The sequence below is a fragment of the Dipodomys ordii genome, unplaced genomic scaffold (genome assembly GCF_000151885.1).
Source record: "Dipodomys ordii isolate 6190 unplaced genomic scaffold, Dord_2.0 Scaffold56, whole genome shotgun sequence".
NCBI lineage: Eukaryota > Metazoa > Chordata > Mammalia > Rodentia > Heteromyidae > Dipodomys > Dipodomys ordii.
Window position 1 is genome coordinate 9,984,122 of NW_012267272.1, and position 25,368 is coordinate 10,009,489.

The window sequence follows — 25,368 nt, forward strand, 5'->3', positions numbered from 1 at the left end:
GTTCTCTGAGGTTTTCTAAGTTGCATGCCAATTCCCAGTGGGCTGTTACAAGCTATTGCATCTCGACACTAGCAATGCACATGTGAAAATGGGAATAGTGTCTCTACTGGGTAAGCAGAGCTCAAAACCCCTCTCTCAGCTCAGGCCAGTAGTTTCCTTCACAAAACTTACTGTATTATTACTGACCCTTCAGCTAATATCAATGTCCTATCTCAGGTTGATCTCATCCAGTTTCTTGGAATATTATTGCCCAGGCTCTCAATTAAATTTGTAGGAGACAAATTGGACAGATTTGAACTGAGTTTCTTTAGATATGAATAATCACAGTAGCTGGAAAAGAAGGATATTGATGTGAAAAATCATCAGGAGTCTAGACAGTGTAATGCAGATGAGAGGTAATTCTCGGCAGGACTCTCACATTTCTACATGTCTTGAGAAGGAGGGAGGAAGTGACCATTTCAGCTTGCCTTGTAAGTTAGTATTGACTAGTTTTGATCCAGACTATCTTTTTAATGATAGTTTTTAAGGTAAAGGCATTGTCAGATCTGGAGTAAAAGGTTTACTAAAGATGTTACATTCCAGGGCATTTCCTTCTCATTCAAACAAATAAAGGAACTAGAGGCTCATAAGCACTGAGTTTCTTCCATACTACATGTAAGTATCATCTGATCATCTGTACATCAATGCCAGAGAAAAGGTATTCTGGGAAACTGGTCCCTAAACCCACATCCTCTGACTACTGTTACTGCTGGAAAAATAAAACCGTTTCCTAACTTCCACCAGTGCCCAAGACTTTGTGACTAACTTGTTAGCTTGCAGGACAGCGTATCTCCACAATTATTAATTATGGCAACATACACACACACACACACACACACACACACACACACAAATAACAATGTGGTGTTAGGTAGAAAAAGGAGTGGCCTATAAACATTTAGTGAAGTCTTTTTAAAAAAATATAAGAAGCCCAGCACCAGTGGCTCCAGCCTATAATCCTTCCTACTGGGAGGCTGAGAATAGAATTATGGGTCAAGGACAGCTGGGTACAGAGGCATGCACATGTCACCCCAAGCTAGAAGGGAAGTTGAGATTAGGCAGACCGTATTGCAAGTCCAGACAAGGCAAAAAGTCCAAGAGTCTCTGACTCAAGAGAGGAAAGCAGGATGTGGTAGGCACGTGACTCTGATATCAGAAACAATAGGAAGCAGAAAAGCAGGTAAATAGAAACTTAGGTAAGTGCCCATGACGGAAATGAGAACGTTTATTTAAAAAAGAAAGAAAGAACTAGTGAAAAACAAGGCAAGATGCATGGCTCCACAGTATCACACTAACCTACCTAGCACAAGAACCTGAGATTGAACCACAGTATTGAAAAAAATTAATAAATTAAAAAAGAACATACCCTATTTAGCTTTTCCCTGTCCTCAAGTGTCATCAGTAGTTGTTAATGCCAAACCTTATCATCTCTGTCATATCATTGGGATTGTATAAAATATAATATGTTACTCTCCGCTATGAAATGAACAAGGTTGAACTTGCACTGAGCTGAGGAACATCAGAAAATTAATCGTGAGACTTATGTAAAAATAAAAAATTCAAGAATTAGTAAAAGTACTGGTATATATATAGGAATGTCTACTTGTTCTAATATGCATGTTTCTCAGAATCTACACCTCCATTTATGCTATAAATAACATAGCAGTAGAGGATACATAGTATAGAAGTCACATTTCTGAAATGTTGAAGAATACTCTAGTTTATAGGAACAGTAAACATGTCATAAGGATACAGATTCAGGCTTGCGGGTAGAAAACATATGTCAACAAGGCTGTAGAAAACAATAGCTGATTTTCTGTCCTTACATGAGACAGTATCAACCATCCCATAAAGTACAACAGACTTGTTCATACTGTAAACCACCAGGTCAAACTATATACAGATGAAGATGGCCAGGAAATAGGTCTCAGTAAAAGTCAGTTATCAGCGTCATAAATTTCTAACAGCTCATTAGAAACAAAACCCAGGAACAAGATTTAAAGTTACATTATTTTAAAGACAGGTCATTGTTCCTGATTGACAACTTCCATACTTAGCTAAGGTAGGTGGCTACTACATAGTAATAGCTTCTTTAGTTCATTTGAAAAAATAAACTCACATTATTTGAATTTTTCAACAAAAAAGCAACAAAGACATTACTAAATGTCTTTAGTATAAATTAATAAATCCCAGATATTGTATCATTTCTTCTATTATTAAGTCCACATGCTTCTCTAAAAGATAAAACTGAATCCACAAATGTCTTCAAAAGATAATTCTTCCTATAGCCATCTAATCTTTAATAAGGGAGCTAAAAAAATTAGAATGGAAGAAAGACAACCTCTTCCATAAATGGTGCTGGCAAAATTGGCTAATCACTTGTAGAAAACTAAAGCTAGATCCTTATATATCACCCTGCACCAGAATCAACTCCAAATGGATCAAAGACCTCGGAGTCAAAGCAGACACTCTGAAAACATTACAGGACGAAATAGGAGAAACCCTAGGTCTCCTTGGCACAGACTGAAATTTTCTTAATAGAGGCCAAGAAACACAACAAATCAAAGAAAGGTTGGACAAATGGGATTGCATGAAATTTCAGAGCTTCTGCATGGCAAAGGACATAGCTAGCAAGATTAATAGAAAGCCCACAGATTGGGAGATCTTCACTAGCCATACAACAGACAAGGGTCTCATATCTAAAATATACTAGGAACTCAAAAAATTAAATCCCCCAACAACAAATCCTCAAAGAAACAACTGCCCAATAAATAAGTGAGCTAAAGACTTAAAGAGAAACTTCTCTGAAGAGGAAAGAAGGATGGCCAATAGATACATGATGAAATGCTCAACCTCCCTATCCATAAAAGAAATGCAAATCAAAACAACATTGAGATACCACATCACCCCAGTTAGAATGGCTATAATCAAGAATTCTAATAATAACAGATGCTGGAGGGGATGTGAACAGAAGGGAACCTTACTGCATTGTTGGTGGGAGTGTAAACTTGTTCAGCCACTTTGGAAAGTAGTATGGAGGTTCCTCAAAAGACTCCACATAGAGCTGCCCTATGACCCAGCAATCCCACTTTTGGGCATTTACCCAAATGATCACAAACAAGACTATACTAAAGCTACCAGCACAACTATGTTTATTGCAGCATTATTTACCATAGCTAAGATATAGAACCAACACAGATGCCCCTCAGTAGATGAATGGATCAAGAAAATGTGGTATATATACACAATGGAATTCTATGCCTCCATCAGAAAGAATGACATTGTCACATTTGTTAGGAAATGGAAAGACTTGGAAAAAATTATATTAAGTGAAGTAAGCCAGGCCCAAGGAAATATAGGTCCCATGGTTTCCCTTATTTGCAATTATTAGTATATGTCTGAGACAAGCAGAAAAGGTCAGATAAGTTATGTTAGGTGAAATGAACCCCAAGATAATGACTCAGATGTTTTTTTTTTCTTTTTTGCTATTGTTTCTAACATATTTATAAGGTATTTCTTTGTTTCTTTGTATGTCCCTCCCCCATGGTATAACTCCTGTTTTCACTGTATTTGATGTTGGTATAATTTGTGAAGGGGAAGGGAAAAAAACCAATTGTTTAAATAGGGATACAGGTAGACCATTTGCAACAATGTGATGTACAAGATGTTATGTCAAAAAGTGAACTTTACAACTTTGGCATGGGGCCGGGGTGAGGGAGGAGATGGGAAGGGGAAACAAAGGAGGAGGCAACAATGTTTGATGAGAAATGTACTCATTACCTTGCTCATGTAATTGTAACCCCTCTGAATGGTATTTTCAAAAAAAAAGATAATTTTTTAAAATATATTTATATATACCACCACCACATGATTAACAGACTTAAAAATAAATAAGGTTACTTGCTATCAAATATCCACAATGGTCGAGTTCAACCATACACAAAAATGTATTTTTATCCTTGTGCACTCAAATAAGAATGGCTATTCTCTTTTAATCACTATTTTCCTTCCATGACTTTTTATTGGTTTCAATACAATTTATTTACTGAAGTAACTAGGTTGTTTATCCCATAATAGATTCTGCTGACTGTATCTAAAGGTATCAGTTCGCATCTTCTGGGATTTTTAAGAAGCTGGTAGCTTGTATGAGTATCAATTTCTTTGCTTCCAGCTCTAAATCCATTCTTCCTTATGGTCAGTAAATATTTCTCCCTCAAAAGCTGCCACAGAATGAGATTCTGTCAGGCCAAAGTAGAGGAAGGACACACAGAAGGAAGGCTTGTCTCCCTGGATCTAGTGGACTTATCTCTTCTAGGCTCCAGCACCTAGGCTGAAAGGCCAGTCTCACCAAGTACTTGCTACAGGTGTCTTCTACAGTATATCCCTTGCAGCTCTCCAAGATGATTGCCCATAGAAGGTATCTCACTCCGGACCAGTTTCCCAGGCATATCAAAGCTCAGAACTGCAGAGTAGTACCTGTGGCTCTCTCAGAGTAGTACCTCTGAAACTCCACCATCAATTGTTCTTGAATTAGCATACCCCTCTCCCTACAGAAAGATAAAGTCTGTCGTGGCACCTTCCTGTGGACACCCATCTACAAAGGCAATATACAAAGACTAAAAAAGTCTGAATGTATAAAAATAGAAGAAAATATGAATAAATAGGAAAACACCAGCTAATGCTGTTATGTTCATAAAAACCTCTCCATAACCAGGTGTGGATAGGAAGATGAGACCTGAATACTGAGGGCAGATTAATCCTAGAGACTCATAATTTTCAATTAGCCAGCAAGTATTGGGAAGTAGAGGCCTGGGTCAAGTAGCAGAGTGCCCAGGAGACAGGGAAGCTCGAGTTCAAACTCCAGTGCCAACATCAACATAAATAAAAATAGCCACTTCGTCGCAGCTAGCCCGACAAAATTATTCACTTCAGGATGTGCTTGTTGAGCTGAAAACAGAAGTGTATGTCAATTATGTCTGGTAGGGCCGATAGTTCCATAACTTTTATAATGTCTCCAGAGTGTGGGGCCAACACTAAGGACTCGAGTACTATTTACTGATTGACTGATGGGAACTGGCCTAGGAGCTCTGGATAACACAAACCTCCAGGGAATGGCTATGCACAGGGAGCGTGTTAAAACGTTTATCACCTGCCCTCCACCAGAGCTCCAAGGGAAAAGCCAAATGCCAGCACATTCCTTTCCTTCAAAGGCATATAAACAGAAAGTAATATTTTATCCTCATTGAAACAAGCAAGTACACCAAAAAGAATATAAATCTGACACCAAAAAAAGCATTAAAAACCTTACATTGAAATCAGAAATCTCCCTAACACTTGATACTGCCTTTTTATATAATAGCTGGGTTTTTTTTCTACTTAAGGTGGTCTTTCCAAAAAGCAGTTAAATATCATCATGCTGTGCTCCAAACTCCACTTAATCTTGACTTAATAGTCCAAGTAACCATTAAGTCAGGTAATAATTGCTATTTTATTTTGCCCATTTTATGGTTACTCATTTCCATGAAATATTAAAATGCTACTAAAAACCCTTATTTCAACAATTTGTCATACTAAATGATGACACCACATTCAGATACCATTTTGAAGCAAATTTAACAGAAGATCAAGCCCACTGTAGAAGTATGCATTATCTTGATTCAAATATTCACCAATTTTCTTAACAGTAATAAAAGTCACTTACAAATAAGTACAAAACACAAAATTCAACACTTGAAATGGTATGTCCTTGTCAAGAATGAAATTACGGTCTTTAAAAGGCGGCTTTAGAAAGGATGACTAATATTATTTTAAGAAAGGAGGCTAAGCATCTCTCAGTCACTCACCAAGCACGTATAAAAAAATACCAGTTTGAGAAGAAAGCTCAAAAGTTGAAGCTTGTTTGATGGTACATGACAGTTTCTGAATTAATCACATCTTTGATCACAAAATAGGATCTTTAAGTTGATTAAATGTTATATGACTGGAAAATGTAATTATAATCAGTTGGGTAAACACTGGTTAAGCATGGAGATTCCACAACCAATAAAATGCAGATCTTAAGGTTGTTTTCTATCAAGCATAGACTATTCACAATATAGTTACAGAGTAAAATGCTCAGTTTGAGCACTCTGACCCCATGGATTAAAAAGTGTGGAAAGTAGATTCCATTAATTTCTGGCAAACACCACATTGTGCTACTATCTCTATCCCAGGCCCCCAAGGTCAGAACCATGATCCTCTCCTCCCTTTCTATGTCCCCACAGCAGCCTAAGTAGACCTTTATATGAGCAGAAGATGAAGAAAAACCTGGTGACTGGATCAGCCATGTGCCAGGCCACAATATTCCTCAACTTCATCGTTTCCATAAAAGATTTCTCTTAGCTCCTGTGCCATGGGAGCTAAAATGTTTGAACTGTAATTCTATTAGAGCTCAATTTTGTCTAGCCAGGTCCTGTGTTTAGCCAGTTGGATCACAGAGCTAGGAAGGAAAACTCAAGATGTCCAGCTGTCACACATGCCTCTCCTTACACCTAAAGGGGACACCTTACTGTAGACTACCATCTCGTTCAGCATCAAGAACAGTGCCAGGTGCTATCATAGCAAGTCTTAGCTGGACCTAACTAAATACTGAAGTTACTCAGACCAAATACTTGAGTGGGTACTAACTAAATAGCTTTTTTAAAAAAATTGACAACAGCAAAGCTACAGTAGTAAGGGGTATGTTATATGCTAATTTACATAGAAAGATCAACTTACATAGAGAGAGGCGAACCTCAACACAAATGAAAATATATTAAAGCTGAGCCCCAGTGGCTCACATCTATAATCCTAGCTACTGAAGAGCTGAGATATGAGGCTCATGGCTCAAGATGGCCAAGAAGACAGGCAGGAATGACCCATCTCCAGTTAACCAAGAAAAAGATAGAAGAGGAGCTATGGTTCAAATTATAGATCTGCTAGACTTAAATACAAAAGCTAAGGAACACAGCCCAGGCCCTGAATGTAAGCCCCAGGACTGGCCCACACGTAGACAATCACTGATGTGAGCTACATATGGTCATAAAATAGAGCCTCATATAAACTGTCCTCCAGAGTTGTACTGGGCCCCACTGGAAGAGCGCACAAACCATGCCCCGTCTGCCCTCCAAAAGCCCTTTTGAGAGCTCCTCTCATTTCTTTCCACAGTGGAAAATATCCCATTGGCTTAACTCTTGTTCACCCAGGCTCTGCCTCCCCAGCTGTGTGGATATATCACAGTGCTGCCCTGGCTCAGTCCACATGCTAGCTTTTAGACTATCTCAATTAACACAAGCTTCAGCTAGAACTCTGATGACGCCTCCCTTCTGCTTTCTATCTGGAAGAATATTTTTGTCTACATTTGAAGTTTTACATTCTCTTAGTCTTCCCCCTGCCTCCTGGTCTTTGGCTGATTCCTCCTCTTTCCCCCATTGTCTTCATCTCAGAGCAACTTTGGGCTCAGTACTTGGTTCTCAGGGAATTTCCTGTAAGACCAACCAGGCCTTCAACAATAGCTCAATCTTACAAAAATATTCAAGAACTGCATTTTTTACTAGTTTTGTGGATACATATTGTACTGCTTTACAGACTGAACAACACACTGGCAGCATAATAACCTAATGACAGCACCTTCTTTGGGACAGAACAGTCCTCTCGTTATGAGCTTCTACCAGGCACTCCAGGATCTAACTCTACTCTAATAATTATCATGGTGGTTCATTACTTCACTTCTTCCAGGATTAGGAAGCTCTTCATGTCTATGCTGCTCCATCATCGTATCAGCCAATACTCAGCACTATACCTGGTTCAGAATACAACAAAGTCTTAGTTAAAATGGAATTTGTAGAGAGTGAGAGGCAAATCACCACCACCACCATCATCTGCCATTGTTACTGAAAAAATGCATATATTCATAAAGTAACTTCAGAAAACAAACTAATTTTTAATAGCTTGATGAATGAATTAATGTAGAAAGTAGACTAGAAAAGTCTATACCTAGGACCCAATCAAGGGATCTGATGAGACACAGGTCTCTATAGTCCATAGCGCTAATACATAAAGGTAGACTGTAGGTGGTGAGGACAATGGCTTATTCAGTAGGAAAACTGTCCACTCTTGGCACTCTTGATTATTATGCCTCAAAGGGTGTTGTGTGTGTGTAGGGGGCAGGGTTACAAACTCAGAAGAAATGAAAAAAAGTACTTAAAAGAAATGCAAGAGGTTCATTTAGCTTACTTCTAAACAACTGGAAAACAGTAGTGGGGAGCAAACATATGTAGATGGAACAGGTCAATAGTGGGTACCTAGAGTGATGGAATACACTGAAACACAAGAGGTTTGTTCTGGCTGATAAATCAGACAGCTGCGCAGAATTGCATTTCACACTGTTTTCACCAATAGCTAACTTCTTGCTGTCAGTATTAAAGCTACTTGGAACTACATGTAGTTAACCTTGTTACCTTTGGTTCACTTGCTTATAGCTAGCTTTGTTCATATTCATAAGCAGTCTCCCCTCTCCAAAGTGCTGTCTACTGAACTAGCTTCACATTTAATACAAAATTATACTTATATACACACTCATAAAAGAGTTATATTACAGTATGAGGCATTCTAATAAAAATGCTATTTTTTGGAATATGTTCATTTCCCATATTTTTATAGGTTATATGTCCAAGTTCAGAAGAAAAAAAATCAAGTTGTAACCAGGTTTATTTTTTTTTAAATTGTAAAGGCTAATTTGCATTTTTACCTCCAACCTCTACCAATCAGCATTATGCAAATTTCAAGTACTGACTGCAGCATAAAATCTCTAATATTTCTATTAAAAAGTTAAAAAATAGACTTTAAATTTCAAAGTTTATTTTTCGAGAACAAAATTATTCCAATTAAAGTTAATAAAAAGGAAATGTTTCTAAAGCAATTACAAACAAATATTTGTATATACTGAATATCATTATACTATTCCTCAGTGAAGATCACCAAATTCAAGAAAGGGTAACTACCCAGAATTTCTTTCCTCATCAAGTTGAGCAATGTCATATTTCTGAATTTGTTTGTTAATAAGCAGCCAATTAGATTTTTGCAAGACTCCTTTTATGTGCAACATTTTATAGTAATGAAAATTCTCACTATAAAAGATAAACGTTAAGCTGGTATTTACCCTTGTGATGATGATAGTCTATTAAAATAATTTATCCTCCTGAAATTTAAGTTTCAGTTCTATGTTTCTAAGTCGGGTATAACGAAATATAAACTATATAACACACAAACACACACACACACACACACACACACACACATTCATGGGAAGTTCCAAATAAAAATATTGTCATAGAAACTATACTCATTCCCTTAGAATTAGTCTGCAGTAACAGTAAAGAAATGCTTACTTTCCCCCTTGTACATGACAATAAAGTTTTATAGTAAGATTTTACTTTGAATCTAGAAATCCCTGAAAAACCTCTGGGCCTCCATGCAAATTGCATTAAGTCTTTTCTTTTAATATCACATAGCAGCAAACAATTTTAAAGAAATGTCATGACTTTTTCTTAGTATTATATTTCAAAGATTGTCACCTTTCACACTGTCTTGTTATTCTTTGAGAATTTTATTCAAAAATTCAGTGACAAACACCAAATGCTTTCATACTGCTCAGTAACACTGATTCTCTCCAGAATCTCCATCCACCCCCCCAAGACCATCAGAGAGCAGCCTCCCTCACCTGACAGGGCAGAGGCAAGCTAGTGTCTCAGGCTCCTTGGATCAAATCACTACAGTCTAATCCAACCACTTATACAGTTCAACTCTAATTTTTCTCAAGAAGTCATGATACACAGGAAAATGACAAAGAGAATAATAACAAGAGAAATGTCCCTCTTGTATAGACACAGATGTGCAGAGCAAAACGTAGACAAAAGAAATGCCAAATTGGAATTTGGATGGATCTTTTCATCAGACACTAATGTTACCACATCCAGAGCACAGGTTAAATCTATAGTCAGAACAAACCAGAATAGAATTGCAGCTCTCTGATTACTTTTGGGCTCTGCTAGTCCTTCATTTAAATAGTACTCACATTCTAAAGTAATTATTTTCTTTACAATAAGGAAATCTTGTACTCTCAAGGGCTGATCACAGTGTTATCAAGACAGCCATTTACAGAGACAAGAGGGGGAAAAGGAAAAGGGACTCTGAAGTAAAAAGCATTGGAAGAAACCCTCTGACACTGTTTCTTTGAACAGTAGAAAATCTTCCCCATATAGAAAACCATGAAACCTTTCAACTCAGGAGTAAACTCAGCCTATTTGTCATTCTTGGAAACTTCACCATCTCTATGATGAGTGCATAGATATTCAACAGAAGTTGGCTCTGCAGGAATCTACATTTTAAAACATGTTTTATAGGTATATATGTATAGGTATATACATATATGCCTATATACACATATATACCTATATATGTATATACCTATATACATTATAAGTATATATGTATGTATATGTACACACACACACACAGTGAAGGGAAAATAAGTTAAGCTCATTCTCCAAAACATCCACAGGCCTTTGAGTCTGTGTTTCCCAAGGACTGTTGCAATATACCCATATATCCTTGAGTTATATACATAGGTTAGGTAACCTGAGGCCATCTTTGGACTGCTTTGTCTTGTGGGAGTATAAACAGATATCACTGCTGGATAGAAGCTGGTACAGCTGCTGATGGTGATGAAATTGTAGACAGAGAACGTTAAATAAAGCATGACCACCATGCCTATTTACCATGCTACTCATTTTCTTTCCTCTACCTAAATCATTGTTCAATCTATCTGGAGTTGAGAATCTGTACAAAAACAGCTTTCAATAAAAGATTATGTTAAACTAAAATCCAGGCATGATCAGGATATCACTGAGACTGAATCTACCTGAAATTATGTCTGGCAGATAGTAACAGATTAGCCCACGAGAATTATTTGCATCTGTCTACCATGATCTTGACAGTGTTACCATTAAAAAAAAAGAGAGAGAGAATTACTTTCAACCTTCAGTGGAAATTTAGCCTGCTATTACTACATAGGTTTCTGACATTATGGGAAAAAAGAACAGCTCTTTAGAAAATTAGGTCTTATTTTAAAAGCTCATGTTCAGATACTGAACAAAGATAAAAGAAATTAAAGTAATTTCCAAAGGAAAAACTGTCAATAGGTTCCAAGCTTCTTCAAGAGCTTTCAGCTTTCAGTTTCACATTATAATTAGCTTTTAGAAACTGAAAGTTCCAATTGCTCATGTACAATACTCAGTGAAGGGGGAGAAAGTTACCATATTACAATGCAGCCTATGATTTATTGAGTAAGTAGAGCCTTAATACAAAAAATGAGGCCCAAAAAGCAAAACTGTTGGATTATAAAAGAAGTGATCAGGGGGGTTTAGAAGTTACATGGGTAAAGGCTACTGCTTAAACCGTTTTCTCCTTTCCATAGTTCTCGGGATTGAACTCACATCTCACATCTAGGCCAGTGTTGCATAACTGAGCTGAATTCTCCTCCAAAAACCACTGAAACAAATAAGAAAAACCCTTAAGAAAATAAATGAACAAAAATGTATTCTTATCCCAGCCCAAAGTCAGGACTTCTAATCGTGACTTCAAGGTTGAGGTGCCCTCTTCAGTCTCCAACTTTCTACACTTCCAGTCTGAAGACCTCCTCTCACACCTCTTGTGAAAAGTTCACAGGCTAGGGACCACACCAGTTTTCTAGAAATCCAGTAACTCCGGTGCACTGCACATGGGTGGGTTTTGCTTGCTGGACTAAGACCTTAACCAACACTGTAGCTTTGCTGCCATGAGAAAATATACTCTAAGCTTAAAACTACACACGAAATACTGACTTGGTTGATCTGCAGATGGACATTGCTAATTAAAATTAATGAGCACAGGCAATATGAGCCTGCCTTCCTTCCTACCTTTCTTATTTACTTTTGACAGTGCTAGGGTATGAACTCGGAGACTTAAGCTTGACAGCAAGCCGCCTGAGTGACACCCTCGGCTTTTTTGGTCATCTCTTGTTGCCGTTGTTCATTTTATTTATACTTTATGTTATTTTTTCAGTCAAGGTCTCACACATTTTCCCAGGCCAGACTCAGACTTCCTATGCCTCCTGCACATTTGAGCTCACCTGGCCTATTTCTGAAGATGGAATCTCACTAAAAATTTTGCTTAGGTTGTCCTCAATCCTCTGGATCTCTGCCTTCGATGCAGCTGAGATGACAGGCATGAGCTACCATACCTGGATAATGAAATTATTTTTTAGTTCACTCCAATGATATTATGTACATGGCCATTGTTCTGTGAGTTGTGATTTATATAAGAAAATGGGAAGCAAAGAAATTATAATGGCCATATTTATTGAAATTCTTTAAAATATGTAATCACTACATCTCACTTCCTAGTTCAAATGCTTCCCCTAGTCAGAAATCCCATCCTTGTCTTACTGTAATTATTTGTACCTCACCCACAATTCAGTCATTCAGCATTCTGCTATGTACACTCAAAACTAAATACTGGGGATGGGAAGGTGGCTCAGTGGTAGAGCGCTTGCCTTGCATGCATGAGGCCCTGGGTTCGATTCCCCAGCACCACATAAGCAAAAAGAAAAAAGCCAGAAGTAGTGCTGTGGCTATAGTGATAGAGCGCTAGCCTTGAGCTGAAGAGCTGAGGGACAGCGCCCAGGCCCAGAGTTCAGGCCCCACAACAGGACCAAAAAAAAAAAAAAAAACCAAAAAACAAAACTAAATACTGTACTGAAGATACGGGATCTCTTGGGTTCAAAGTTTTTCTTTTATAGCCTTCATTGTTTTTATAATATGGCTATCTACTTGTAACCAGGAATAAAAGTATTCTTTTATCTTTTACAAACAGCCTCTTTTGGGAAACTGAGCAATAAAGCAGTAATTTAGTCACTGTAAGGGAAAGATTTAATTCATTATATTGTTGATATTCAGCAAAAATTCTAGAACATGATTCTAAAATTACCTTTGGAGTATGAAAAATGGTAGGGTACTTTGTTTTAACTTAATGATAGGTTATTTAATTATTTTAAAACAATTAATAAAAGGATAAAACTAAAATCAGTGTCTTTCTCATATGAAATACTTAATCTTATTGTATTTGCACATTCACCTTCAAGTCTTGCATGTTTCAATGATGATTAATGATGCATGGGTAATACACAAGATTAAAGAAATAGAAAATACTGTCTCATCTGTCTCTTAAGCTAGGACTTGAACACAGTATGAAATATAGATTTCTGCACAACCAAATCAGTAGTCCAAAGATGCAAGCTCTAAGAACAGCTCACACACAATCCCTCAAAAAAAAAAGCCCTAATGTTTTCATTTGCTACCTATTTTTCCTATTTTCCTTCATTTTCTCCTATTTTTGACACAATTCTAACAGCTATTTGGCTTGGCAAATCATAACACATTAAAAGTAACTTTGGAAAACAGTGTTTGGACTAGATATTATACACAGAATTTTTCTTCCAGTTAGTAACTCTATGTCCCACAGGGATATGGCACTTCTTGTTTGGGTTGAACAACTAAGTAAACATATACGTAAACATTGATGACTAGGTTTCTCTCCACCCTGAGACATTAAAGATGAAAATGGACAGCTAAGATCAACTCTGGTATTAAAGACTTCAGTATGAATTCGTATTTCTTTTATACACATACAGACACAGATCTGTGTGTTTCCTGAGGACAGCCCTGATAGGACAGGTACCACTGAGCTGGCACTGAGCAAAGGAGATTCTAGCTTCAAAACACCATTCTCCACCAGTGGGGGCCAATGGAGACAAATGGGACCAAGGCTCCATGAAGTAGTTAACTCCATAGCCAGGACAGGGTGCAGCACACAAGGTAAGGCTATAGGAACTCCCTGATGGCAGAAATTAGGAAATGTCCAGAACCGATGGGAATCTGTCAAAATGTGCAGGGTAAAAGTCCAACTCCTGATGTGTAAAGCTACAAAATTTTGAGCAACAAAGTAGTGTTGGATTATAATTCAGCTCAGTAGGGAAATAAAAACAAAGTAAGGATACTTGTGGATAAAAGGCAACATCTGAGAATCCTTTCAGTCATTAGCTGGGACTCAGAACAGGAGACTGATGTTCAAGAGGCCTGGCAATGGGCATAAGACAGAGCAAAGTAAACTTCCAGGGAGAAAGGAGAGCCCTTGAGTATTGCCCCTTCCCCCCCAAAAAAAAAGTCTTCAAGAAGAAAATAGGAATTGAGCTGCATTGTATGAGATCACATATCCTGGAAACATTTACTAGGAAGAGAGAACTTGGCTACAAGCATGGTTACAATGATTCCAACTGTGCCATACTGTCAGAGACTCTTGGAAGTTATCCTATGGCTAATATTGCCTACTCTCTCCACAATTCCATTCTCTCTCACTGCCTGTGTAGAAGACTTCAGCTTGTCTGGGTGGTACTATGTCCTCATCTACCCTGGGAGATGAACTCTCATAGTCTAAAGCAGTCATAACATGATTTCCAAGTGACTGGTCTCTAGAAATGGCTGCATGAGTTTGTTCTGGCCACTATGACATGAAATAAAAACCAACTACATGGATCTTGTTGGAAGGTTTATCTTTTGTAATATAAAGGAAGAAGCCAGGCTAGCATGGCCCTTTTGTAAGTCCTTCCATTCTTCCTTTCTACTTAGAATGCATCCTAGGAAAGAACTTTGGGGTTACTGCTCAGGGTTGCAGTAATCATCATTTTGCTTCTGTGGGACACAGCACAAGGTAACAGCCAGCTCAGTAGGATGAACTAGCAACTAGCCTGAATCACTCCCAGTGGCATTTGGCACCAGCCACAAACCACCACCAACGATATCTCATCATTGAAGAAAAACAGACTGATTGTTTTGTCTACAGTGAAATGATTTTCTTTCTAAAACTTATGTCCAAATATATTCCCAAATACTAGACCTCTTCCAGGCCCAGGATAACAGTCATGTTCCTTGTCAGCAAGAATGAGATTAAAATATTCTCAAGAGGGAGCTAGTACAGAGGATGGCATAAAGCAATGGCCAGATGGGGTGGAGGTTCATAAAAGAGAAGTAAAACTAATTACCTCAGCTATACTGTATCCACACAGACACAAAACCCCATTGTGCAGTGGATGTCTCTCAGGCTCTGCAGTCAGATACCTGACCCTAGGAAATACCTCCATATTCTCATCTCTAAAGTCAGAGTGACAGAAAGTTCCTTTTAAGAAAGACTGTAAAGCCAACTGCTGGTGGCTCAGCTACTCAGGAAGCTGAGGATTGAGGATTGAGGTTTGAAGCCAGACCCAGGCAGATAGATCTGAGAGACTCTTACCTTCAATTAACCAGAAAGCTGTTAAAATTGGAGGTATGGTACCAGTAGTATAGTATTAACCATGAATTAAATAACATGCAAGAGCCTGAGGCCATACATTCAAGACCAGTGCCTCACAATTATGAGACTTTAACTTCTATTTCCTGAATGGGGAGTAGGAAATGTTTCTCTTTTCTGTTTCTCCATACTTTAGCCCTGTTATATTATACTATAATAAAGTCTTGCTAAAATTCATTTTTTCAAATGCTTGAGAGACTAAACATTAGAAAACTTTTGAAAAAGTTCATTGCAATAAATGCTCAGTAGCTCAATAGGAAATGTACTCATTACCTTACTCATGTAACTATAACCCCTCTGTACAGTATCTTTAGAATAAAAACTATTAAAAACATAAATAATTTCTCAGTAACCACTGAAGACCACCTTTATTATGTAAAAGGAAATACAGACAACCTAGTATGGACTTTGAGCAGTTCATATGAGCTTCAAAATTGCATGATAGGGTGAGAAGAAATTTCTCTACAGAAATCAGCCACCTCCAGTGTTCTTGTGTCAGTCAAGTGGTGCTTCAGCAGCTCCAAGTCTTAGATGTCACAGAAATGAATCTGTTTCTCAACCAGAAGATTGACTAAACATTGTTTCTACTTCAAGAAACAATGGAAGGGAAAAAGTATAATTTAAGGTTTTATCTCTAGAATTGTTCCTGCCCAGTAAGTGGAATCAGTAACTCTCCTCCTAACAGTGATAGAGAGGTTAAATTCAGGATAGGTTTCAAGCATACAATACTGCTATGTGCATAATCTTTTCACAGTTATCCAATGCCACAGCCCAGTGCATACTTCAGAAAGGCCGCTGGTTTCCAGAGAAGCATGTCACTGGGAGAGCAGATTCCCTTCATTTACAAGGGCTTCTACAGGCATATTCTGATAGATCTGTTTTAGCCCCTAACACTCCTTCAGGTGAGTTGATAATAGGCAAGAGAGAACTTTCAGACCAATTATACCCATGATACTCTTAGTTTGGTTCAAGATAACCAAAATCAGAGGTATAAACTGTCTTATAGCTTTAAACAAAAGCTATATAAAGTTGCCACCAGGATTCCCATTCACAAACTACCCTGGTTTTGAAAATTGCCGGACTGATATGAACACTAGACATCTGGGAATGTTTACTATTGTCTCCTCTCCTCCCTCTCTGCCTCTTCTGTGTTCCTCAAGTTCCAGGTCAATGTTCCCAGACATCCCTCATCAGTTTCTGTTACCCTTTCTCCTTGAGCAGCTTATCTACACCAATTACCTTCTACTCTATTTCCAAATTTCAATTAAAATGCTAACATTTAAAAGCTTTAAGGAATGAAAAAAATATTCAGAGTTCACTCCAACATTTACAGGTTTGGTGGGGAAACAATAATTTCTATAGTTGGAAAGCAAAACATTACATGGAGATGAGCTTACAAAAACTGAAATGCATAAAACCATGGAAGTGTTGCTCAAATGTAAGAGTACTGAATGCTGCATTCATTTCCCTTAGGAAACAGGTGAGGAAATACAGATTCACACAGAGGCCCAGGGAGGTTCATTTTCTCTTCTTCCCTTCTGCCATGTCTGGGTCATTTCCAGATGCTAGCTCAGCCAGTCCATGCGAATGAAAGAACAGGTTGAAATTAGCTACTGAGGAAAAAAAGCTCCCTCTTCAATGAGCTAGAAGTTCCAGGTGGCACAGGTTTGCTGGGTGATCCAGCAAACCTGAAGAACTTACACAGATGAAATTCCTCCCACAATCGTTTTCATGACAATTTGCAATATCACACACACCTTCCTAGAAGATGAGAACAGAGCAAGCCCTTGCCTTTGCTACTTCTCTGCTTGTATGGATTTTCACTGATAATAATAATTGCATTAAGCATCTAAGCTATGCGTCTAGGCCCACGGCACACTATACTGGGTTGACATGCTCCATGTTATTTATTTTTTGCTCTATGTTATTTTTAAGAGATGAATTATAACTTTCAATACCCATGGCCTGTAAGAGAACATTAACAGGCAAAAAAAAATCAAGTTCAAAAGAAGATGACCTAATTACACACCTTTTGAATTAACAATGAAATCAACCAATAAAGCGTAATTTCCAAAATCTTTAAAATTATAACTTTCATGCATATATAAAATTAATACATGCCAGAGATTTTATTAATCAAATAATGAGGATATTAGCTCGAATTTCAATGTGCTTGCAGGCAATCACTGAAATCTATTTGCTAATAGATATTCCCAAACCTAGTACCAAAGCACTCAGGCATCCATGAACTAACGGGGACACTGTACAAATTAATAGCTCTTTACCTTAATTTAAAAACAAAAATCAAGTGTTAGGTATTTTTAAATCCCGGTAGAACCATGAAAAGAATTACTGCTATATAAGAGTAGCATAAAACTAATGGTTAATAATCCCTATTATAAAACAATGAGCTCAGAAAATCTCTTCTTCAGAGAAGAAATCAACTATACTGAGCTAAGTATTGAGTCTCACAATTATGATCTTTTCACTCTGAGGCACATGTAAGAAGATTACAGTCTGAAGATGGCTAGAGAGAAGTATCATACCCTATCTAAGAAACAAATTAAAAAAGCAAAAGGAGGTGTGTCTCTAGTGGTAGAGCACATGTTGAAGCCCTGGGTTCAATCTTGAGTAGCAAAAAATGAGAGAAAGAGGGAGAGAAAGAGAGATACAGAGAGAAAAAAGGGGGGAAGGGAGGGAGAAAAGGAGGGCAAGAAAGAAAAAAATAAGTTAGTTATATCCCACTGAACTGTGTACAGTATTAAGAGTAAGAATCATTGGGATAAATATTAACTTCTGCTACAGACTTACAAAATGGTCTACCAAAAGAATGACAAAACTGTTCACCTGTATATTATCACTTCAGATCTACTAGAAAAAACACAATGTTCTACTGAAAGGACATGTAGTAATATCTTTTGCTTATGTCCCATTCTTGGACTATTTTCCCAGCTTAGATTTGCATTGGTACTATAAGAAATGATCATTATCAGTGGTTCATTTTCAAAGCTAGGGATGTGACCTGACCTTGAACTAATAATTACTAGGAGCTTGCTTGCATAGATGCAACCATAAAGTTCTTGCACCTGGAAAGTCCCCAAGCACAAAGAATGTCAGAGAATGGATACCTATGAAGGGGAAACAAAGAAAATACCACTGTAAAGAAGTAACAACTTACATCTGGGAAGAGAGATAGAAAAGTAACTTCTAAGAAAATAGTAAAACTTAGGCAATGTCTGAGAAGAATGTACAACCCACAGTACTCAGCCAATGAGGAACTGGGAGAGAGAACTTCACCCCAAGAGGGGAAAAAACTTGTTCTAGCTGCACCCATGCTCCTGTCCACCTCACAGATCCTGAAAGAGGGTGGCTAACCATTGAAGTCTCCATTATGCTGTACTTTGTGTCTCCTAGTCCATTTTTTTGAGCTTCCTGTGGGTGAGAATGTTTCTTGTAGTACTAATGTAAGTAAAGAAAAAGTCCTCTGATATGGTGAAAGAGAATATTGTTTTGGATCCAGGGTCCCCAGACAGCATCTTAGCCTAAGAAGTCAAAACCAGATGCAAAGGAGACATTGTTACCAAACATCTTGTCTGTGGTTCTCCCTAACACCTTATAGTTTCCATAACTTTCTCATGATCTTAGGTACAGGATTTGCAGAAGGAACCTGAACTACAAATTAATAACCTAGCTGAATGTTGTGGGATCCAACCAATAAAGAGTTACCTTCCAAAACTAATTACAATATGGGCAACCAATCAGATCATACTCCAGAGTATAAGAACCCAAAGACTCTGGGCCACTCAGACAGAGCAGATATACACCAAGACAGAACAGTAGAAGTCTTCAGCCAAGATACTTGTCTTTTGAATATATTTGAATATTTCTAGTTACCCTTCTTTATCCATGAATTTCATTCATCCAATTCCTGACAGAAGATCCCAAGAAGGCTACAGCATCAGAGGCAATGACTGAAGATAGAACTTAACATTAGCAGGCATTGCCCACTTGCCTGCTGTTAAGCTACAAAACTTAACATAGAGGGCTGCCACCCTAGCAGTTTCTTCGAGCTGTGATGCCAGAAGGGCTGTGAGGGCTCGGCCCATTGGAAACAGCAAAAGCAATCTACATCAACAGCATTGTGTCTGGAGGTCAGCCAGGCCACAATAAATGAGTAATTAGTGAGACTATCTTAAATGCAGGACCCTACCTGAAAAACGAAAGCAAACACAGTTGAAGATATGGCTTGAGCATTTCAGGCCTGCCTAGTAAGCACTAGGATCTGAGTTCAAGCAACAAATAAGTAAAGAAGGAAAAGTAAGTAGAAGGTAGATTATGTTTTTGAGTGACTCTGAAGTGGGTGACCTGGGCGTTTATATTCCTTATAAGAACCAGAGCTTGGGCAAGGTTTGAGAACACCACACAAAAAGATTTATAAGTAAAATCAAGGGTATGGAACAATCCCATTTTCCTACTTTTTGTTGGGATGGTGGTTTTAGGGATGTGTGTGTGTGTAAAAAGTCCTAAAGCACTACTATTTCCTCTGACGATATACTAGGACCTGCAGTCTAGGAATCTCAATATCCTGTAGATGTTGTCATTTAAAATACTGGGAAGCAGGCTCCAGTAAGCATTTCATGGGGATTCCTCTTTCGGGGGGGGGCAAACATGTAGGAAACAGACATGGGTCTTCTACGCTATTTAACTTGGAAAATAAAGACACACAAATGTAACCTTCCCTTTGTCTTAAATAGAGATGATTTTGATAATGAGTTGTCTAACTATGGTATTTAGTCTCTGTGTATGGCAGAGTTACCTGGGCATGCTCAAGCAGAAAAGCAAGATAGCACCACAGAGGTACCAGCAGGAAGAACTACTCATGGAAGATTAAGAATAAAGGAGACCCCCTATGCATTCTTGGGGCTCACTATCATAGCATTGTTGCTTCAGATAGGAAGAAACCTCAAGAGCTGTTTTCCTGCTTTGAAAGAATGATTTTCAAGAGAAATTGAGCTGAGAGCCAAAACCTTCTAGCACATGACCTAAGAATATATCAAAAGCTTAAATTCACTAGAAGTCATAAAAACAAAGGAAACTATCTCAGTGTGAAAAATGAATACTTCAGAAGACAATGGTGTGATAAAGACACAGGAATAATTCCCAACAAAATCCATTTGTTTGAACATCTGTTTGCCACCCAGCAAGAATAACTCTTCCTGATGGATTTAGCCAAGAAAAAAAAAACCAGGTAATAAAATTCAATTGATAGAAAGTTAATGAACAAACTGACATTGTTTAAATCCACCATATTTTCCTAGAAGACCACAAGGCATCTGGTGTTCATATATCAAAATTTAGAAATTTGATTTTCTTCTCATTTATATTAAGCTTTAACATTTTAGCATTGTTAATATAATGGGTTCAATCCAATCTTTCAGCTGAAAGATTAGTATTCTTTCTGGCGATGTGACAAAGTATCAATTTACAAGTTGGTTTTCCAAAAGACTTGAGATTATTCTTATATTTAAGTAGTTTCAGTTTCTAAAAGCATATCTATTAATATGCTAGAAAGACGGGGAGGGGTGTGACAGAGACTAACACCACAGAAGCACAGAAGTTGATTCTGGAGATGATGTGGAAAAAGATGGCGTATAAAGTTGATGAGATATTACTCAAAGCAAAAGAAACAATTTGGTCATTAACAAAGAAGAGAAATAAAAAAAACTGTCATCAAATATAATGAAACTAAGTAGAAGTCCAATATAAAACAAAGCAAATACAAAGAAAAGAAAAGCAATTTCAGGAAAAAGTTAAACTATCACCACACATATAAAGTGAAGGGTAGATACTTCACTAAGTCTTAGTGCATTATAAATAAATAGAAGGCAATAAAAAGGAAGAATCAATAATTATGAGTCACACACCAAAGAAACCGTCCTCAGTCACACAAAGGACATTTCCTAGAACACTGAAGAAAAAACAGAATTACGACGGGGTGGGAAACTAAAATAGAGTAAGTCCTTGAAACTCTAAAATCCACTACTTAGAGTCTAAGACTTTTTTTAGATGAGTCTTGATAACAAATTATTATATCCCTATGCAGTAGCTGGCCAGAAATTTCTTTGCAGTAGCTTGCCAGAAATTTCTTTACAGTACCACAAAGAGATGAAAATTTATTTCTTAAAAAAAATCAAATCTATCATGGGGCTGGGAAGGTGGCTCAGTGGTAGAGCGCTTGCCTTGCACGTCTGAGGCTCTGGGTTCGATTTCTCAGCACCACATAAGCAAAAAGAAAAAAAGCCGGAAGTGACACTGTGGCTCAAGTGGTAGAGCGCTAGCCTTGAGGTGAAGAACTGAGGGACAGCGCCCAGGCCCATGACGGGACCCAAAAAAAAAAATCAAATCTATCAATCCATCTCTTTATAAATATACATTACACAGTGTACATACACACATATATGCACATCAATTTCTGAATATAATGCATCTTGCTCAGTGTCACTCCTCCATCATACCCACCCCATCTATCCCAACCCAGCCCATCTCCACAAGCAACCTGGCACTGCTTTTACATGTGCACATTGAGTATCTACCCATTCACCTATCTGGCCCCCTCCTTGAGTCTCATCCCCCCTGACTAAACCACATTTCAGCTTCTTAGCCAGTCACTGCCATATTGGGTGGCACAGATTCAGAAAACAGAGAAAAAGGAAAAAACAAAAACAGAAAACTATAGGCATTCCTAAGCAATGTACGTAATTGCTAGGAAAATGTGACCAAGAACTGTGTTTTGCTGGGTGTTGGCGGCTCAGGTCTGGAATCCCTGCTACTCAAGAGTCTGTAATTTGTGGATCTTGGTTCCAAGCCAGCCAGGGCAGCAAAGTCCATGAAATTCTTAATCTCCAATTAACCACCAAAAAGCCAGGAGTAGAGGTGTAGCTCAACTGGTAGAGAGCCATGAGTGAAAAACTAAGGAACAAGTAAGGCCCTGTGTTCAAGCCCCAGGATCAGCACACCACCACCAACTCCCCCACCCCCCCCAAAAAAAAAACATTACTGAAGCATTTTTGACAATACAATACAGGCCTGTGATCCTAAATACTCAGGAGGCTCAGACCTCAGGATTGCAGTTCAAGGCCAGCTCCTAACAGGCAAGTACTGGAGATTCCAATTAACCACCAGAAAGACAGAAACGAAGCTGTAGATCAACCTGGTTGAGCACTAGCCTTGAGTATAAAAGCTCAGGGACAAGATTCCAGGCCTTGAGTTCAAACCCCAGGACTAGTGAAAAACAACAAAACACACAAATACACAGGACTCAAAATGTAACCATTTTACATTCCTACTCTGATTTACTAAAAGTTTATGATAGGGATGGTCATCTGTCTATAATCTATCTATCTATCTATCTATCTATAGAAAAGGGGTAGGGGAGAGAGAGCTATGGGACCTTTGTTTTAAGACCAGACCTAGAAATGAGTCAGGAATCTCTATATTGTTTCATCTGTACAAAAAGAACTACCTCTGAGAACCACCAGGGAAGAACTAGATTCCATCTCCATGGATGTGTAATGGACACGGGATACAGGATACCACTGCTCCTCATGGGCCTGGCCCCATTGTGCTGCTTCAAATGCCTGGACTCACAGAGTTAAGGCCTTCCCCACTGAGACTCTCATAGAAGCAGTAGAGTTGCCTTTCCTGGTATATTACTCCAAACTTTTCCATCTCAGCACTGACCCTGAAAACTGACTTTTTGTTTTCCCTTCAGACTTACTGCTGAAAATAATAGCTTCCAGCTATTGAAGCTAAGCGTTTTATGTGTATTAACTCATTTAGGCTCACAAGAACGTGTGACATATATCTATTTTACACATGAAGAAACAGAAATACAAGGTCAGGTCATTACTAAATGGTAAAGATAGGACTGAAGCCCAAAGATTCTAATTCTTCAGTGCGATCTGTATTATGCAGCACTCACAGCCTCTGTAAATCTTTAAATCCAGAGCACATTAGCCATCAGTAACTGCTCCTTGGGTTTTAGTTAACAGGTCTAAAAGTCAACAGTCCACCTCATCAGATGTTTATTTGGGGAAATGCTATTGGTTCTGTGACTACTGGAAAACTGACAACTACTGAAATTTAACTTGCAAAAGGTTACTGGATGACACTTTTCCTTAACTTGGGAAAAACTAAAGAAGTAAATGTTTGCAAGAATACATATGCCACCACTTAGCCAATAACATGGAGTTATGCACCATATAATAACATTTCCATCCGCAATTAACCACACACACAAGAGTGGTCCCCTAAGATTCAGATTCGAGACATGGTATCTACCTTGTGAAGGTATTATGATGGGCACATCTAAGATCAGGTTTCTCAAAATGCATCCTTGTCCTTATGGTATTCATGACTGTATATATAAAGAATTTATCATAGTCAATGAAGAGTAAGGAATCTTCATCACCTATTTTAAGTGTTTCACCATTACTACCTGATGTAGATCCAATCAAACAAGACCCTTGAGTTCATGTATTTACAAGGAGTAATTACAAACATTTTTTAAAAAGGCCTTCTCAGTGGAAACATACTAAAAATACATTGATTAAAAGTGCATATCACCTTACAAATTTATCACAAAGAAGCCCATTATTAGTCGTAAGATGAACGCTTCAGCAGGCACTCATGGCTCAGGCCTACAATCCTAGTTACTCAGGAGGCTGACATTTGAGGATTACAGTTCCAAGTTAGCCTGGGCTGAAAAAAAAAAAAAATCAATGGGATTCTTATCTCCAATTATTCTGCAAAGGTGCTGGCTCAAGTGTAGAGTGCTAGTTGTGAGCAAAAAAAGCTCAGGCGCTATGTTCACGCCTGAGTCACTGCACAAATATTCAAGAAACAAGAAATAAAAATTAAAGAAGGCTGCCAACAGAACTCATCCCAACTGATTCCAAGTCTAGTTTTTAAGAACAAATAAATCCTTAATCCTGCACAAGAGGCTCCAAAACCCAGGTAGCACAATCCACTAGACTTCTTCTCTAATTAGCCAGCAAAAAGCCAGGCAGAAGGAGGGCCTCAAGTGGTAGAGTGCCAGCCCACATCCAGGCAGCCGAGTCAAGGCCAGACCCTGAGCTCAAGCCACCAGAGTGGTTGCAAAGAGAAGGGACACCAACCCTTCCGGGGCAGGGCTGCAGGTGTGTGTGTAATTCACTGGCGAGGAAGTCTGCTTGGCACGCTCAGGACCCTGGGTTCGAGGCTCAGCCCCTCCCCAAACAAAACCCACAGAATCCGTTGCGTGAGTGGTGCACCTGCTGGACACCTTGCAGACAACTGAGTGGTTTTCTGGGTGGGCGCCGGCCCTGCGGGGGGGGGGCTGGAAGTGCATCCCCCCAGGCCCGGTGCGCGCTGCGGTCCGCACCACACCTCGGCCTGGCCAGGGTTCAAGGTGTCCATCAGGGAAACTGAGGCACGCGCCAGGCTGGGCCACGCACCCAGAGGCCGGGAGTTAAGGGACGCAGGACTGGAGGGCGTCCAGGTCCTTTCCACCGTGAACTCGCGGGGGGGGGGTCTTTAACCTTTCACCCCGCGGCGGGGGGGGGGTGCGCTTTAACCCTTCACCCCGCGGCGGGGCGCGCTGAGGAATACCGTACCGGCGGGAAGCAGGGCCTCCAGCGGGGTAAAGGCGAGCTCCATGACGGGGTAGGACCTGTGCGTTCAGAGAGAGAACCGACCGTCAGGTCCGGGCCCCCGCCTGACTCCGCGCCGCGGGGGCTCGAGCTCGCGCCGCCCGGGGGGACCCCTCCCTCCTACACCGCCTCCCCTCCCGCCGGCCCGCCCATCCGGGCACTGCGCCGCGCGGGCTCCCCC

General features: G+C 39.0%; 1 protein-coding gene across 1 annotated transcript in view; it reads right to left on the bottom strand.

Moving 5' to 3' along the window:
• The window catches only part of Tpk1 (thiamin pyrophosphokinase 1), a 249,457-nt gene extending 224,225 nt beyond the window's left edge, over positions 1–25,232 (bottom strand). The window contains exon 1 of the mRNA XM_013021731.1: positions 25,152–25,232. Coding sequence (XP_012877185.1) covers positions 25,152–25,194 — 43 coding nt within the window. The 5' untranslated portion in view covers positions 25,195–25,232. The remainder of the gene's footprint in view (positions 1–25,151) is intronic.
• Between the last annotated feature and the right edge of the window lie 136 nt (positions 25,233–25,368).